Source organism: Anoplopoma fimbria, chromosome 17 (genome assembly GCF_027596085.1).
Source record: "Anoplopoma fimbria isolate UVic2021 breed Golden Eagle Sablefish chromosome 17, Afim_UVic_2022, whole genome shotgun sequence".
NCBI classification, from domain to species: Eukaryota; Metazoa; Chordata; class Actinopteri; order Perciformes; family Anoplopomatidae; genus Anoplopoma; species Anoplopoma fimbria.
In genome coordinates this window covers 5,927,104-5,944,201 of record NC_072465.1, presented here as the reverse complement: position 1 = coordinate 5,944,201, position 17,098 = coordinate 5,927,104, and the positions used below count along the sequence as shown (strand labels likewise).

At 43.4% G+C, this 17,098-nt stretch overlaps 2 protein-coding genes across 4 annotated transcripts; both read left to right on the top strand.

Annotated features, from left to right (window-relative positions):
* The first annotated feature begins 66 nt into the window (after positions 1–66).
* Positions 67–4,920, top strand: rae1 (ribonucleic acid export 1). Of its 3 annotated transcripts, XM_054617063.1 has the most exons (13): positions 68–225; positions 852–970; positions 1,123–1,227; positions 1,450–1,542; positions 1,635–1,721; positions 1,806–1,892; positions 2,163–2,234; positions 2,345–2,452; positions 2,667–2,773; positions 2,968–3,043; positions 3,627–3,821; positions 3,953–4,038; positions 4,623–4,920. In XM_054617063.1, coding segments are annotated over exons 2-13 (1,107 nt in total). In that variant the 5' UTR covers positions 68–225; positions 852–880; the 3' UTR covers positions 4,624–4,920. The 3 variants fall into 3 exon arrangements, with proteins under 3 accessions (XP_054473036.1, XP_054473038.1, XP_054473037.1); XM_054617061.1 differs by lacking the exon at positions 4,623–4,920 and having other exon boundaries at positions 67–225; positions 3,953–4,042; XM_054617062.1 differs by lacking the exons at positions 68–225; positions 4,623–4,920 and adding an exon at positions 267–519 and having other exon boundaries at positions 3,953–4,042.
* A 1,986-nt stretch (positions 4,921–6,906) lies between these two features.
* Positions 6,907–16,863, top strand: LOC129105616 (RNA-binding protein 38-like). The gene is made up of 4 exons (XM_054616751.1): positions 6,907–7,325; positions 9,419–9,542; positions 9,941–9,995; positions 14,993–16,863. The coding sequence occupies exons 1-4, from the start codon at positions 7,113–7,115 to the stop codon at positions 15,333–15,335; spliced, it is 735 nt and encodes a 244-aa protein (XP_054472726.1). The 5' UTR covers positions 6,907–7,112; the 3' UTR covers positions 15,336–16,863.
* The last annotated feature ends 235 nt before the right edge of the window (positions 16,864–17,098 follow it).

Here is a 17,098-nt window from a genome sequence, read left to right as displayed (position 1 = left end):
AGTTTATGCCACACAGGTGAGAGTTACCTTGGTTACGTTCCATCAACGTGACCTGCTGTCACGTACTGCCTCCAAGCGGCAGCTTGTGGCATTGCATGCTTTTACCAGGTCCGTTACGTCACCAAACTGCGACATATCGAGGAACAAGCGCCACATTTTTGATGCGCCAAATTATTTTGGCATTTTCAGCTTTACGGCACATTTCTTTAGTGTAACACATTTGAGGTATGTATATTTATGTAATCGTGAGACTCCACAGAGGACACAGTGTATTTCACTGAGAAGTTTGTATGAATGCAGTCACGTTCCGCTAGCTACCCTGCTGAAAAAGCGATGTAGCTAACGGTAGCTAGCGTTACAATGGTCATGTTTCTGACCCACTTAATGACTGATAGAGAACGTGAGCGTCACATACACTGAGACCTATTTTATAAACCGGGTTGAACTACCCACGTGTTCTCATGTGAACAGGCAACAATAGCATTTGGAGCTGGCGACGTTAACGCTAGCCGATGTAACGTAAGTTAGCCTTAACGTTAGCATAGCCTTAGACAGTGGCAACTGTTTTGGTTTACGTAGCTCACGTTGTCCTGATATTTAACCGTTATAATTACTGTTATGTTGAAAATGTTGTGCTATGATTAAGGTCGGAAGCTAAAGCAATTTTGTGCCATACAGTAACGTTAGTAGCCCAGCGTTACATACAGTGTGTGGTTACTAACACGCCTTTTTTAGATGACTCGCTACATCCAGTTAGCAGCTATTGCCACCTGTGACCTGGTGAATTTGATGCACTCAAATGAATGTCTACTATTGTGTAAATGACACCGTGCCTTTGTCTTCTCTCTCAGGCTCACAGTACGAATAACGTTAATGTACCATGAGTTTATTTGGTACAACCTCCGGGTTTGGGGCAGCAGGGACAGGTGTCTTTGGAAATGCAACAACAGACAGCCATAATCCCATGAAGGTAAAACAGCAGACTACCATACAGTCTATGACTACAGGACAACAGCATTTGATATGGATTTTATTAGCTCTTATGGTGGTTCTCTGAAAACTTTGCTTTCACCATTTTACTTGACAGTTACACGTTTCGATTTGTTGTTTATGTTCCTACAGGATGTTGAAGTGACTTCACCTCCAGATGACAGCATCAGCTGTCTGGCTTTCAGTCCCCCCACCATGCCAGGGAATTTCCTCATTGGAGGTTCCTGGGCCAACGATGTGAGTTATTTATTAAATCATAATAATGGTGTACAATCACTTACTGATTTAGTGAAGATTATGGATGATGCTTTTATTTGAGATTTGGGGTTCAGTTGAGGTCTAGGAGGATCCCTTCACAACGCTTGTCTTGTATGAAGGACTACTTCTACACCAGATGATGAGGATATTCTAGTCTGCTACTTAAACACAGTCTACCTATGTGTTATTATCTGATCTTAGGTCCGATGCTGGGAGGTTCAGGACAATGGGCAGACTGTCCCCAAAGCCCAACAGATGCACACAGGTCCCGTGCTGGATGTATGCTGGAGTGATGTAAGTCTCATTATACAGAATAACAAGAGCCCTGGAGTAAATGCTGTCGGCTGGGCCATGGAATAATTTATGATGATTTATGTTTTAACCAGGATGGGAGTAAAGTCTTCACAGCGTCCTGTGACAAAACAGCCAAGATGTGGGATCTTAACAGCAATCAAGCTATGCAGATTGCACAGGTTGGATAAGAGTATACAAATTCACTATTTGGTCATGAAAATGAAGCAGAATTATCTTACACCTCTCACCATTTCTCCTCACAGCATGACGGTCCGATCAAAGCAATCCACTGGATAAAAGCCCCGAACTACAGCTGTATCATGACAGGCAGTTGGGACAAAACACTGAAGGTACAACAGCACACAGAGCATTTCAACACATTTTGGTTATTGCATTTCAGATCCCAAGAATAACTGGGGGAAAAAAAGACGGCCATTCTACTTCCAGAACAGTTTTCGATCAGCATCTTATCTATGAGCAAAACATTTTTTATTCACATATTTGTGTGGACACTTAAAGTTACCATAATAATCACTTATAAGAGCTAATCAGATAGATTCATATCTAAAATTGTAGTGAACAACTGAGAAACATGACGGCTTTTTTGTTATTCTCTTCAGTTCTGGGACACCCGCTCTCCCAATCCCATGATGTCTCTGCAGATGCCAGAGAGATGCTACTGTGCAGATGTTGTAAGTGATTTTTTAGGATTATGACAAACATTATAATACTTAGTGAGTAGATAATTAAATATTTGACTTTTTGTGTTGTTTTTTTCAACCTTCCTGGCTGTTAAATATAGGTGTATCCCATGGCTGTGGTTGCCACAGCTGAGAGAGGCCTCATAGTGTACCAGCTGGAGAACCAGCCCTCTGAGTTTCGCAGAATAGATTCTCCTCTCAAACATCAGGTGAATTATTCTCCTCCATGAAATATTCTTTCATTGTTTATTCCCGATTCTAATATCTCTTTGTATACATTGTGCAACTTCTTCCGGTAGTTTTATGTACAGCCAGTTCCTTTTTCTTTTACTTGATGCTAGATACAAAGTCCAGCTAAAGATTGATCGTTTTCATGTATGACTGTGTTTTAAACCAATGCACATTTCTGCCCTGGTCCTGCAGCACCGCTGTGTTGCCATCTTCAAGGACAAGCAGAACAAACCCACTGGCTTTGCACTGGGAAGCATTGAGGGCCGAGTGGCCATCCACTATATCAACCCTCCAAACCCGTGAGTGACTAAAACAATCAAATTCTTACGATTGAATCGATTTTGGATGTCTTGCTGCGGATGTTTCTCTAATCCAGTGAAGTCCAAGCAAAGAGGACTATTATTTTTTTATTTGCATAAGTTAAAAGACACTGCTTTTACTGTCAAAGGCCTGAAACAAATATGACATGAATATGTTCCCTGATCCCATTCAGAGCCAAAGACAACTTCACCTTCAAGTGTCACAGGTCGAATGGAACTAACACAACCACTCCACAGGATATCTATGCTGTAAGTTGTTCAGGATTTTGTAAAACAGTGTTACATATTGAAAAAAGGGTATCTTTTGTGCTCAACATATTTGTATTGGAACATTGGGACTGGATTGTCAAAGATTTTGATTCAAATTCTCAAATAGACTTTTTTGCACAACAGACATTCTGTTTGCCATAGCAGGAAAACCTGGAACAAAGGACAATAGTGATTAATGCCTTGCAACTGACTAAACAAAATGTTTTAATGAATATAATTAATGACACTTGTGTCACATCTGCAGTGAAACAGGTCTGGTTATAGTGTTTCATTTAGCACAGTGTTCAATATCTGAAATCAATATCAATGTGAATATGGCTTAACATTAATGAAATTTGCATTTTCAAATACACCCAGTTATTGTTTAATTGCTTCATCCTTTGAATAATGGCATTATTCGCTCTCAAATTTCAGTTGCATTTGTCATATCCACAGATTATAAATGCTGTCCTTTTGCTGGACTACCATTGTGTATCTTTTCACAGAATCCATCATAACAATGTAGTCACCCTACCCGAACAAGTTTTATGTTTTACTCATGTCTCACCCATTTTCCCATCAGGTGAATGCCATCTCCTTCCATCCTGTCCATGGCACACTGGCTACTGTGGGCTCAGATGGTCGCTTCAGCTTTTGGGACAAAGACGCCCGCACCAAGTTGAAGACCTCAGAGCAGCTCGACCAGCCTATTACAGCTTGCTGCTTCAACAGCAATGGCAACATCTTTGCATATGCCTCCAGTTACGACTGGTCGAAGGTAGGTGTTAAATCTTAACAAATGTTGTGAGCAGGTGTTTGTATTTCACTACAATAGTAAAAAAAAACTGGCATACACCTCAGGCTGGCCTTCACTCTTTGTAATATTGTGCTCTCATCTGAATTCGTCAGGGCCATGAGTACTACAACCCCCAGAAAAAGAACTACATCTTCTTGAGGAACGCTGCCGAGGAGCTGAAGCCTCGGAACAAGAAATGGTGAGAGAAGGGCAGCCAATGTCTGTAAACCTGGAGACAGAGGTCGCCGTACGGGGCTGCCCCACTTCCTCAGTACCTTTTGTGACTCACACTGGGGCCTTTCAAGGCATCCCATGATCCCTGGCATGCATGAATGTGGCTACTGGCGTTAGACATGAGTCAGATCTCTGTATTGCCATGTAATACTACAAGTAGCCACGTAGAATGGGAATGGCGATGGACTGACCTGAGAGGTCATTTTGAAGGCTTCTGTAGTTTTTGCTGTAAAGCGGCATTTACACTTGTAAAGTCAGGAATTAAGGGATGAAGCCTACTGGCTTGACTTAAAAAAATTTTTTTTATATATTTAAGGATTGTTATTTATGTAATTATGGAGATAATGACAAGATCAAGAAACATTGAACATAGGCAAGCAATGACTAACAGTTAATCATCTGCACCCATTCTTTTTTGTCTGTTGGAGTGTGATATTGTACTGTTTATTCCATGCAAAAAGGGACACAGTGAACACACTTTAAGAAAAAAAAAAAAAGATAAATCAAGAAAAATGTTCTTTGTAACTGAATGCTCCCTCCTGTCTTTAGATTCGTCGTGCCAAGTCGCATCTCTTGTGTGGAAATGCGGAAGACCTGCTGCTTAAATGTGTGTATACGCTCGAAACAGACTCCTTCCTTTCGGCAAACACCTGGACCAATGCTGTGGTGCTGCGTACTGTGCATGGACCAATCAGAGGGGCCTACCCAACCTGGCGTTGATGACAGCTGCGTGACAATTGGTCGTAGAGGTCATCATAGAAAGGGAGGGCTTAATTTGTCATTTTTGATGTTTCAAATCTTGTGTCCAGCTCCTCTTTTTTCTTTTTTTTTTTTTTTTTTTTTTTTTTTTTTTTAAAACAGCTATCCAAAGACTTCACATTCTCTTATGATTTGCTGTTACTCTGTTGTTTAGCTCCGTGACTGATACTGGGATGTAAAATAAATAACTAAGTGCATACTATTAGATTTGAACATGTTTATTCCAACCTGGGGGAGTAGGTTAAAAATGAACCTATTGTGTTTGGTGTTTATGGGTGTTTTAGGGATTAACAAAACTGTGTGGTGCATGAAAAACTATTAACCACTCTCTGGTGTTTCAACTGTAAATCTCTCTATCGTGAAGGTCTCTCACATTGGAATCATCACACCATCAAAATGATAAACTTCAACATCTGTATCACAATGACTCCTCCTGTCTGCTTGTTTTAATCCAAATTGACCAGCAGGTGGAGCATTTTGCCCCTCAGTGTCTTAACTGCAACAGTTACCTGTAGAAAAGTGAAAGAGCTGAGGTCAGAGCTGAGGTCAGAGCAAAGCAGAACAAATGAGATCAAAGCAAGACTGTGGGATCCTTCATCCAGGTTAAGTCCTTTTGGCAGGGATACATTGCTGGAAATGGGGGGGATTTATCAAGAGGATATGAATGAGGTAGCATGGGCAGCTACAAAGGCCATGTGTGAAAAGTGAACCAGTTCATAGAGGAGAAGGTGTGAATTAAATGCCTTTTTATTGAGGTCATTAGTGTGTCACCTCACTGTTAACTTGACCCTTGGTACTTAGCAGTGGAACTCCAAGGCACCGGGGGCGGGAAGATATGCTGCTGCCACAGTTCACCGGCTCCTCTTAGCTTTCAAGGGGTGACACTAGTACCACACCTCTAGACCAATGAACAGGAGAGTCTCCTGTTCATTCAGCAGCACCAGGTTTATTTTACCCGATTGAGTCCAGTTTGAGTGCACTCATGATCATATGTAAGGCTGACTCACTGGCTCCTATAAGTACGAGGAGAGTTATGGTTTTTATTTGGACAGTCAGGCACTTAGAAAGCTTACTGTTGGATTGACCTGTTGCTTTGGACTCTTGGATCAGCCATTTCTTGCAAAGAGGTTATCAGTGTTTCTAAGTAGCATGTAGAGATGTGTAGAAAGCAGAAATTGCACTGGAAAAATTAGAGCTTTGTGCTCCAGTGTTGCTTTTTTTTTTCTTTGCACAATGTGCCAGTCATTTCATTTTATTATAGGGTAATAAGAGGTGGCCTGTTGTGACGGGCCCAATGAAATAGTCGTATTGTACTTTAACCAGTCTATTTAACAAAAGGACACACTGCTATGTATACCTGTCAGGGCTAAAAAAAAAAAATCTTCTCCAAAAGGGATTAGGAAATAATCAAACTAACTTTATACATAATTTTAGTAGTTAAAGATTAGTATTCTGTGGCATGTTTCACTGTACCACTATTCCAGACTCTTAATTTATACAAGATTGAAAAAAAAGACAAGTAGTAAACAGTGATGGGATTTCCCATGAACGGACCGTTTTTAAAGGGAAGGTTACAGGCCCAGCATAAACAATAAAGTTTAAAAGGTTATGGTGTTTAAGTTAAAGTGGTGTGGTAAACACTGTTCTTTTGTTTCAGCTGCACTTTAAAGCCTTACTGCATCGCATAATTCATGTATTTTTGCGTTCTGTTCAGGATGTATTCAAATGTGGAGTCGCAGCAAAAGCATAATAAGCATACTTTAATGGCTGCTTTTTAAAGTTTAAAAAGCGGATATATGTCGCAAGCCGAGACAATTACTTCCTCAATACAGTAGAACAGAGCACCATGTGGCAGAGCCGCGCTTTCTGCCGTACAGTTCGGGCTTTTCTTTGTGTCGTAAAGGACAAAAGCAGGTGCAGCACATAGCCGGGGAAGGCGGACCAATGGGAGGAGCCGCTGCCCAAATGGGCGCTCAGCAGCCATGCTGATTGGTCAAGGGCTTTTGGTGGGCGTGGTCTGAGTCATGGCATATAAAAGCTCCCGGCACTTTTTCTCACAGCGTCAAAGAAAGAAGTTTGAACGCGTCCTTCGGACCTCGCAGAGTGAATCGCACTTGTCACCAGGTTGCCACAACTTGGAGCGAAGGTCACAACACGGAAGGGAAACTGCAGCATAATATTAGTGAAATATTCCGTTTATTTGTACTAATGCTGGGACGTTGTTAGGCTCTTAGTACATTTATTTCTTAGCGTGCCTCTGGTCTTCTCTCCGGCTGACCAATGCTTCTGCATCAGTTCATGAACGGAGCCCTGGACGTCATGCATCCCTCACCGATCCAGAAAGACACTACTTTTACCAAAATCTTCGTCGGTGGGCTGCCATACCACACGACCGATGCCTCACTGAGAAAATACTTCGAGGCCTTTGGGGACATTGACGAGGCTGTGGTGATAACGGACAGACAGACCGGTAAATCCAGAGGATACGGCTTTGTGAGTACAAACAACCCCAGCCATGCACCGAGATCCACCATTAGACACGTAGCTCTCAGTCACAACTTCTAGCACATTTCCAGAGCATATTACAACTTACTTTTAGCTGTAATCGCGTCATCAGATCCAATCCTGGGGATTGACATTAAAACATGCTATTTTTTTTTTTTTTTTTTTTTGTGTCTGCACAACACTTTTGGTGTGAGTGTTTCTGTCTTTCCGCCAAATGGGAATTTGTTTGAATGAATATCGTTACGAGGTTCATCTACTGCATGTTATCATTAGGTAAATGTCAAAGGTAATCCTTCACTGAAGCTTACTCACATAATTGCACTGCATCTCTGTTTTTTCGCCTGGCTGGCTGTTATCACACAAGTTGATGGGTAACTAAGAAGATTATATTTCAACATATGTCAGATGTCCCCCCCTCTCAATGGAGAACCCCCCTTACTCACCCTTGAGCAGCCCCAGCTTATGGCTTTGGAAGTGTGTGTGTGTTAGTGTGTGAGAGAGAGACAGTCTGCACTCCTTGCTCGCTTTATATGGTTATTTTGGAGCAGTGGGGAGGTTGACCTTGCACACCCTGCCCTCCATTGTCAAGAAACGGAGCAATCGGCCATAGCACATGATTTGCATTTTGGCTGCTGAAAAAGAAACTCATACAACAACAAATTGGCTTTCTAGTATTCTACAAATGTATGTTAAACTTCCCTTTTGATCTTTTTTGAGTCTGTACATAGTCTAGCCTGCCTTCTGATCTCTGTTCATGTTGTAGGGGTAGGTAAAGTGCTGTTTATTGCCACATAAATCACAACTTGATCCCCTTTGCCACAACTCAGATTAATGACACATACCCAAGGACCTTTGTGATGTATAATTTAAACTTGCATTAATAGGTTACTTATCCTGTTCCAGACAGATAGAGATAGTTATTCTCTCTTTGACACAAAGAACAGAAGCAGGTGAAGAAATGCAAATATTTACCAGAACCTTTGAAAAGAAGCATCAGTGCTAATGTACTGTCAGGCCAAAGAAGGAATGGAAAACTGCCATGTGTGCATGTTTATCTTCAGACGTCTGAATCGTAAGACAATTGCTCTAGGTGTTTACACATCAGCTCCCTTACTTCAGAGGAAAAGCTGTTATGTGAGTCTATCTGGTATCCAACGGCTGTGTGTCGAGGCTGGTGTTTCAGGTTAAACAGGCTCGAGGCGATGAGGGTGCTGCCAGGGACACGGCGTGCATACTCGTGGTAGATCAGCACTTTATATTCTGCACACTTTTTCTGTGGCATGAGGCACCCTGCTTACTCTGTTTTCTGAGCGTTCCAGTTGGAGAGAGGAAGCTGGCAGTAGGAGTGGAGGGAGGCGCTCAAAAGCTGAGCGCACCTTTTTTTTTTTTTTTTTCTAAACACACTTTAGAGGTGGATTAGTAGGACCCCCCCCCCCCACAGTAAGGCTCTCCACAGTGTAAACACAGCCTTGTTCCTTCCTGTGTGTTCACAACACAGGCCCTGGAGTGGGCTTTGTTCCGGATCCTTCCACTAAGAAGAGGCATACTGCTTTTTAAAAAAAACGTCCTCTTAAACCATGCACGCCGTGGCCTATATTCAACGCTCGGTCCGCACACCGAGGTTACAGAATCCTCTGAGTTGGCAGAATGTGGCCATCAAAACAGAAGGACTCGTCTAATGCCAGGAGGGAGAGAGGAGGGGTGGACTAATACCAATCTCCTTTAATATTTTGTCCCTAATTGGATAATCTCCTTGTTGCTCTTCCCAGAACCATATTTCAGCAGGTCTGCCGGGACTGAGGGGCAGTCAAGTGGCTGGCTACTGCTGCTGTGGGCAGTTTTCAAGGCTTATCACTGTGCTTTGTTTGTTGATTCTCTACAGTGGAAAGCCTGTAGGGGGGGGTTGTGATGAGACCAACAGACCAAGTCCATTTTAAGAGTTTTTGGTCGTATTTTGCCTGAATAATTGACTTAACACCAGCTGTGCTAGAGACGCCATGCTACTGTTTGTTACATGAGATGATGAACAATTCTTTTTTTTTTTTTTTAAACCTTGTTGACAACTTTGACTCCGCCACCAGGTGACCATGACAGACCGAGGAGCAGCTGAGAGAGCCTGCAAGGATCCCAACCCCATCATTGACGGCAGGAAGGCCAATGTGAACCTGGCCTACCTGGGTGCCAAACCCCGCAGCATACAGACAGGTGAGATGCTTTATTATGATTTACGGTTCATTTAAATCAACCATGAAGTCAGGGAAATAATGGTCCTGATCAACAAATAAGGATTGCATTATAACGCATAGAACATAAGGTATGAATATCCAGAACATTAAACCATGATTCAACAAAACTTAAAACAAAATTTAAATACAACTGATTTCAATGCAGCATATATTAGTTTAAATACCAAATATTTTTCCGTCTCCCTGCTGCATACATGCTTTACTGTTTCTTATTGTGCATTTGTAACTGTTGTTCCATCTGTGGTGGGTTTGAAACAGGCCCTGCCTCTGTCTCTCCATGCCCTCTGTGTATTGTTCTCTGGTCCTCCTCTGTAAATGCAAATGTGCGTGTCTGACAGCCGGCCTCCTATCTTCCAGGCATATCCATCGGAGTGCAGCCCATCCACCCAGCACTCATCCAGAGGCAGTATGGGTAAGTGAGCGGGAGTGGGCGCTTGTATTACACTCTGTGGGACGCCACTGGGCTACTATTTCTTTGACCAACAGGGCCTCTGGAAAGTACATGTCAGTTTCTGTGTCCACATGCAACTCAAGAAGAAGTCTTTAGCATATTTGAGTTTTGTAGGGCTGGGTGATGTTTCACGTATCTGTGGTAATAGATGAGCATTCCAGAGGTGAATGTGTGACTCACTTGTGGACTTATGTCCTCTTGGCTCGTTTGCCCGCCTGAGTGGGCTCTGTCACTGAGACGGCCTCCTAGAAGTGGCCGTGTTGTAGAAACAGCCTGGATAGCGGCCATGGTCTGCTGGACAGCTAATGAGCATTTCACTGCCTTAAGGAGTCTCCTCATCCCCCACAGCCCTCAGATATCATCTCTCGCCACTGTTCATATTATACACACGAAAGTCAGATCTGTCTGGAAGATTAAAATACCACAAGGAGTCAAGTTAACTTTACAAAGAAGTCGTGTGTTAAGCTTTTGACATGTAGTGCTAATAGAAATACACACAAAGTAGTGCTAATAGAAATACACACAAAGTAGTGCTAATAGACACACACACACACACACACACACACACACACACACACACACACACACACACACACACACACACACACACACTGTGTACATACGCACATATATGTGTGTGTATACGCACATATATGTGTATATATATATGTGTGTGTGTATATACGTATATATATATATATATATATGTGTGTGTGTATATATATATATATATATGTGTGTGTGTGTATATATGTATATATGTATGTATGTATATATATATATATACGTGTGTGTTGAGATCGAAGTAGCCCTGAAACAACTCGTTAATTATTTGATCAACAGAAAGGTTTATTGTTTGTCATTTAACAAACATAAATTAAAAGAACATCTGCTGGTTCTATCTTCTTTCACTTTGTTTATTGTAAAAAGATCTTTGGATTGAAAAAAACCCAACTGGATTTCACCATGGGCCTTTTCCACTGATTCAAGACGTTTTACAGACTACATTATTCATCCAATAATTGAACAAAATGATCAACAGATAACGTATAAGGAAAGTAATAATTGCTTGCAGCCTGAAATATATTTTCAGGGATGAGCTGAACAGAAAAGGAACGAACAACAATTCTGATAATCCGTTCAAAAAAGAGAATTTTCAGTGCACTTTAAATGATTTAGACATTTCATGAATTACATGTGAAATAAATTAATAAAAGAACTTAACAGGGAGATTCACCTCTGTAATACCTTAGTTTCTGAATCATAAATCCCAAAGTCCACTAGGGACATGTCCCATCATGTTCCAAGCTCATAGGGGGACACTAGAAAGTCCCTCCAACGTCTGTGCTCCGGCTACCATAGTGAGCATGGATCGCATCGAAACCCTCAGGGTTTGAAGTGTGGAGCACAGTGCTGCTTTGAGGCATTTGCCCGACAGGTGCTGGCTCGTATTACAGCCTTATACACCCTCTTAATCTCCCATGACCACCACCCCAGAGAGGCGCATGGAGCACCTGTCAGTCTGCCTCTGAGTTTCCTCTGTACAGCGGGTGACAGACGCAGGCCTCCCTAAGATGCAGAGCGCACAAGTGGCTTTTCTATCAGCCTCTCTTCTCCACCCCCCCCAACCCCTTGACAACATATGGTGTGAGGACATGGTCTGAAGTAGGATTTTTGAACAGTGCTGGAGCGTCGGGTGTATCGGTAGTGTGCCTGTTCGGACTTACTGCTGGGTATGTGTGTGTGTATAGCTGTAGTCAGCAGATGCTGCGGACTGTGAGGGCCAGAGGGGGCCACCGAGGTCAGGAACATAGTTTTGATGGAGAGGGGAGGAGTTGTCAGTGAGCTTGCAAATTCATCTCCTTTCATGCATCACCTCCTCCACCCCGTCCTCTTCTCTACGCTTTCCCACGTCCCATCCCTTTTTATTACTTTTAGCACCATTTTTTTTTTAAACTTTTGATTTCTTCAATTTAAGTGCCGGCACCGGCGGTGTGTCAGAGAGACACTGAAAACTGACACCTCTGTGAGACTGTGAGGGAGGAGGGGGTTACAGAGGAGATTTGGGGGGGGAGGGTATCTGGGGGTGTACTCTGGGACTAATGCCTAATGAGGCAGTGTGCTCCCTAGGAAACTCACCTCTCCAGGTGCCAAACAAAACACCATTATTTCCTCCTGCCGCATTCACAGTCCTCTCAAACAAAGAGGCAAGGCAGGAACATCCAAGTCGTCTTACAAGTATTGTGAGGTGTTTAATTCCCCCACCCAGTCCAGTGCTGTCTGTTTTCACACTTTGGTTTGCACTGAGTCACGCGCTGAAGGTCATTTGTGTTATCGTGTAGAAATATTTAGCTGCTCGGTGTGATATTGCACAGGCTTTTCACATCGGCTCATTATGTTGCCTCCATGATGGTGATTACTTCGGCCTGTATTTGTACTGTTTATGGGCATTAAAATGTTTTGAGTTTGTCTCTCCAGTGTTTCAGTCCGCCTGAGTGATGCTATGTCAAACACACACACAGACTGGCCGTCAGCATAAAGCCATGCTGACCTATGGTCTTCTGGCCGTCATCCACATTCCCCCTGCCACTTCCCCACAATCCACTTGGCATCTGGTATCTCTGTGGCCCCCGGGAGCTCACTGCTGTCCCCAACTTGCCTTGGTCCCCGTCCCTTTCTTCTCTTTTGATAGCAGCTAAAAATTACATCTCCATCTCTCTCTGGGCACACCACAGATATAATACAGGAGTGCTTTGTCTATCCTTAACTCCCTTCAGACATACATTATTTATATTATTTTCTATTCCACTTCGCCTAAACAAGGTCACTTGATTTTAAGTCTTGATTAAGGCAAACAGCCTGCGGCGCCACACCACTCATTTTACATGATGCCAGTGAAGACACTTATGCCCCACAGCGTTTATGTATGACCATCTCTGAAAGCTGTGTGTGAGAGTGAATGCCTCTTTGTGCCTAGCTCAGTAGCACTGTGAGGGCAAAGTGTAGGTTGCACTCGTGGGTGGGGGTTAACTTCATTTGCTTATGCTTACTTGTTACATGCTGCTGTTATCTGGTTTTCTGTCATTTATTTCCCCTTCACTCACCAGATGTCTCAGTGAGCTTCTGTAATTTGTTTCTGCTACTCTGTTAGGAAAAAACAGGGCTTTTGTTCCATAGCTAAAGCTGCCATCAGCCCTTCTCTATATGTTTTTTGCAGTGTCATATCATAGGTGGGAATTTTCCTTGTTCTGAATTTTAGGGAATCTTCCTTTTTTTTTAATTTTTATAAATGAATACACATCTCTGTATTGACTCAATGCTACAACGGGACCTCAATGTTATTTCTGACAATAATCACTGCCATCCTCCTATCCAACCTTCTGCCACAACTGCTCTCTGCTGCCAGCTGACCAGTGTTCCAGCAGATGATCAGAAGATGCCCACAGTGCAGGACTAGTCCCGAGGAGGGGTTTTGAGGAAATGTCTGCCCTCCCCCTCCTCCCTCCCTCAGCCAGCCTCTCTCCAAGGTGCCAGTGATGGCTTTAGAGTGCAGTGCGGTGTGCTGTGATGGATTGGAGTGTTTTTTTTTTTTTTTTTTTATCTTTTCCCTTTTGTGTGATATGAACTGAAGAGGTTTTGCTGATTGTGGTGTGACTCTTTCCCTATTATGGCATGGTTTGGGGCTTGCTGTTGTAACCGGTGTGGGTGAGTGGGTGGATGGAAGAGAGGGGAGGGGGGTTGGAGAGTGTGTGTGGGGGGGTGTGTGTGTGTGTGTGCGTGTTTGAGAGCGTGATGACATCCCTATCCATGCATGCTTCCATCTTTTGCTGTGTTGACTTCACGGCTGCCTCTCATTACTGATCCACTTCTCCTCCTGGATTGGATCTGAGGAAAAAAACCTTTGACTGAAATTTAAACAAAGTCCATGAAGGGAAGATTTTCATCAGTACTGAGAGGCAGCGTCTGTCAAAGTGACATTTGTCTTTACTATCTTGTCTTTGTCTCGGTTTTTTTTTTTTTTTTTTTTTTTTTTTTTTTTTTTTTTTTTTTTTTTTTTTTCTGCGGATGTATTTCCCTCAAAGATAAAGGCTCTTAAAAGAAAGTCTGTTACATCACCCTTTAAATAGAGTGGGGTGGGGTCTTCTCTCTGCCACAATCATCCCTCCCTGTAGACAGCAAACCCAGGAGTGATACTTCAAGTCCTGACTAAAAATACACTCCTTTACCATTCTCCACTTGCCTTTCCTCCAAGGGTAAAGTGGCAAAGACAAAGACAGAAAGAGAAGGAGAGACGGCACAGTCCCCAGACCCAACAGCTCTAATCAGCTACATTTTTAAAACTGGCCCATGAGGCCCGCCAGAGCCTGGCACCGGGTTCTGATGAGCTCCCCCGCCACCATTACCTCCCCCAGCCAGCGTCATTACCTGTGATCACGAGATGTACACTCAGTTGAGAACTAGGAGTCTGCAACTTCTGCACAGCTGTCATGTACTTCCCTTTTATGTCTGTGTGTGTGTGTGTGTGTGTGTGTTTGAGTGTGTTTAGCGAGTGAAGAGCAGCAGCTGTTAAAACACTCTGTTGATGCCTGGGCTTGAAAACCTGCCAGTAACGGCTGACTCTGTCATTCAACCCCCCCCCCCCCACTTCTCCCCTCCTATCTACCCCAGGAGGCCCAACAGGTTTGGTAGGTTTTACTAACTGACACAGACAGAGGGTTGAGTCACCTCCGCCTCCTAACCTCCTCTGCCTGTTGTCTGTTTAGTCTTTAATAACAGTGGATATCTGTGTGAGAACTTGCTAAGTTCAGAACACCAACAGAGAGTTTATATTCCTAACCTGATCGCCTTCTGGGAGCATATAAACAATGCAAGCTAGGCCATGAATTTTCTCTTTCTCTGGAGCTTCAGAAGCCCCTGTCTTATATCCCTCTCTCCCTGTTCTTTGTGTCTGTGTACAGGTTGGCCCAGCAATACGTCTACCCACAAGCCTATGTGCCGCCCAGCCTGGTGATGCCCACTCAGGTTTCCAACTCTCTCAGCAGCAGCCCCTACATGGACTACAGCGCAGCCTACACCCAGTACGCCCAGGCAGCCTTTGAGCAGCAGTACCCGTACGCCGCCTCCCCAGCTGGCTTCCTTGGCTACAGCTACGCCACCAGCCCCACAGCCTCCACCGGTCCGGGCACCGCCGCCACAGCCCCGGCTACCGTCCACTCCACCCTCCCCTCCGCCGCAGGCCCGGCCCAGGCCTTCCTACACTACGCCCCGCAGCAGCACATCCAGCCGGACCGCATGCAGTGAGCCTGCGAAGGAAGCGGAGGAGGAGGAGCGAGTAGTGGCTGCAGACCTTTTGGACAGAGGATGGCAAAGCGCCCTAAAGGGTGATCCAGCTATCGTCAGCAAAGGCTTTCAGGAAAAAGCGATGGGTCTATTGCACTATAGGATCAGGATGAGCTGCTGGCTAATTGGTTAGAGGGTAAAAGGGTTGGGAGGGGCTGGAGGACTGACAAGGTTCAGGTTAGGAAGCTAAACAGCAGAAAATATGTGGTCGCTTTGAAGGGCTTCCAGAAGCTGACACTTCATTTTTTATTATTATTATTATTATTTTTATCGCCCTTTATTATTGTATTAATGTCATTGTCAATATTTGTTTGTATGCCTTTATTATCAATGTTATCATGTTTATGGCTCAATCAGATGTGTGTCCACGGTACATATTGATGAGTGGAAAGCCATCTGGGACATGTCACACCTCTTTCCTCCCGTCTCCAGAGTATCTGGGGCGACTACGAAGGGCACTGCTGCTTTAGGACACTTGGGAACAGTCAGATATTGGGCGCATGTCGAAGACAGGGTGGTGATTTGGGGAGGCATACTGTGTGCCTCTCAGCCTCTCATCTGTGATCCCATCCTGGTGTCATCCACAGTGAGATAAAGCACTGTCTGCACCACGAACAAACTCCACATCACAGGAGGGTGATGAGAAATTTTACAAGACAGTGGGCGCTCCATTGTTTTGAGACTGATGTCAGGAACACACTTTTTTTTCTTTTCTTTTTTTTTCACTTTTTAAAAAAAAAATAAATATTCTTATTGATTAAAGAGGCCTTAATAAAAGAGAAACTTCTTTTAGAATCTCCTGATTTTTCAAGCGCTCCCCACCACCGAACCAAGTGCAGAGAGCCCTTTGTAACTGGCCTTTCAGCAGTCAGTCACATTAATCTGGCTTACTTGGGTCTTGATAATTTCAAATGGATCTATATAATCACATGCAGTATGTGGGTGATGGGGGGCCAGGAGTTCTGTGTATCCTTGTTTAAAGGTAGCTGACACTGAGCTCAAACACCAGTGTATTTTTTTCCTTCTCATTTTCTCACTGAGATTGTCACAAATTGTTGCTCTCTAAGGACATTCATGTACAGCAATTTGAAATGTTTTCAGTCATCAAGTACATTTACAATATTTATATGTAGGTATTTATATGAGGTACTAAGTTAAAATAGCTTATTGTTTTTGTTACTATGACTATAGTTGTGGCACTGATGTCATTTAACCTGCAGAGGCATACCTGCAGATCTGCAGGTGTCATGTTCATTTAGTTTTTTGTCCTTTAAGTCACCATGTCCGAGGATTTGCCCTGGTGCACAACAGTAGATGCTCATTTGTCGCTCCTGTCTGGTTGCATCAGAAACTCTAGATTTTTTCACTAAAGATGTCTTTTACAGTCAAAGAAGCCATACCAAAAAAATTAAAATAAAGACTTTGTACTTAAAGATGCCTGTTGACGTCTTCTTTGATTGTTTAAATGAATCCTGTCCAAAGTTCACAATGCCACCCCTTGAGTTATTTGTGTTTACAGAATGTTATGTTCTTGCAGTGTCACTGTACTCATAACAAAACTGACAGGCAGATGCTGCTGGGATGATACTGTGAAAACCCTGTAGGGTGATTGGGTTCAGTTATGTGTGTGCCTGTTATCAAGGCGGTGTGTGTGCTGTTGGATCCTTTACAGAAGGGTAGAAGAGAGAGGGGGGGGCAAGAGGCCCAGACTTTTATCAAGCCAC

What these genes read in the sequence shown, in the direction of transcription:
- LOC129105616 (XM_054616751.1), top strand. Translation starts at nt 7,113, where the DNA reads ATGCTTCTGCATCAGTTCATGAACGGAGCCCTGGACGTCATGCATCCC. An exon ending in AATCCAGAGGATACGGCTTT is followed by an intron (nt 7,326 to 9,418) that starts GTGAGTACAAAC and finishes CTCCGCCACCAG; the next exon opens with GTGACCATGACAGACCGAGG. An exon ending in ACCCCGCAGCATACAGACAG is followed by an intron (nt 9,543 to 9,940) that starts GTGAGATGCTTT and finishes CCTATCTTCCAG; the next exon opens with GCATATCCATCGGAGTGCAG.
- rae1 (XM_054617061.1), top strand. Translation starts at nt 881, where the DNA reads ATGAGTTTATTTGGTACAACCTCCGGGTTTGGGGCAGCAGGGACAGGT. An exon ending in TATATCAACCCTCCAAACCC is followed by an intron (nt 2,774 to 2,967) that starts GTGAGTGACTAA and finishes GATCCCATTCAG; the next exon opens with AGCCAAAGACAACTTCACCT. An exon ending in CCAGTTACGACTGGTCGAAG is followed by an intron (nt 3,822 to 3,952) that starts GTAGGTGTTAAA and finishes TGAATTCGTCAG; the next exon opens with GGCCATGAGTACTACAACCC.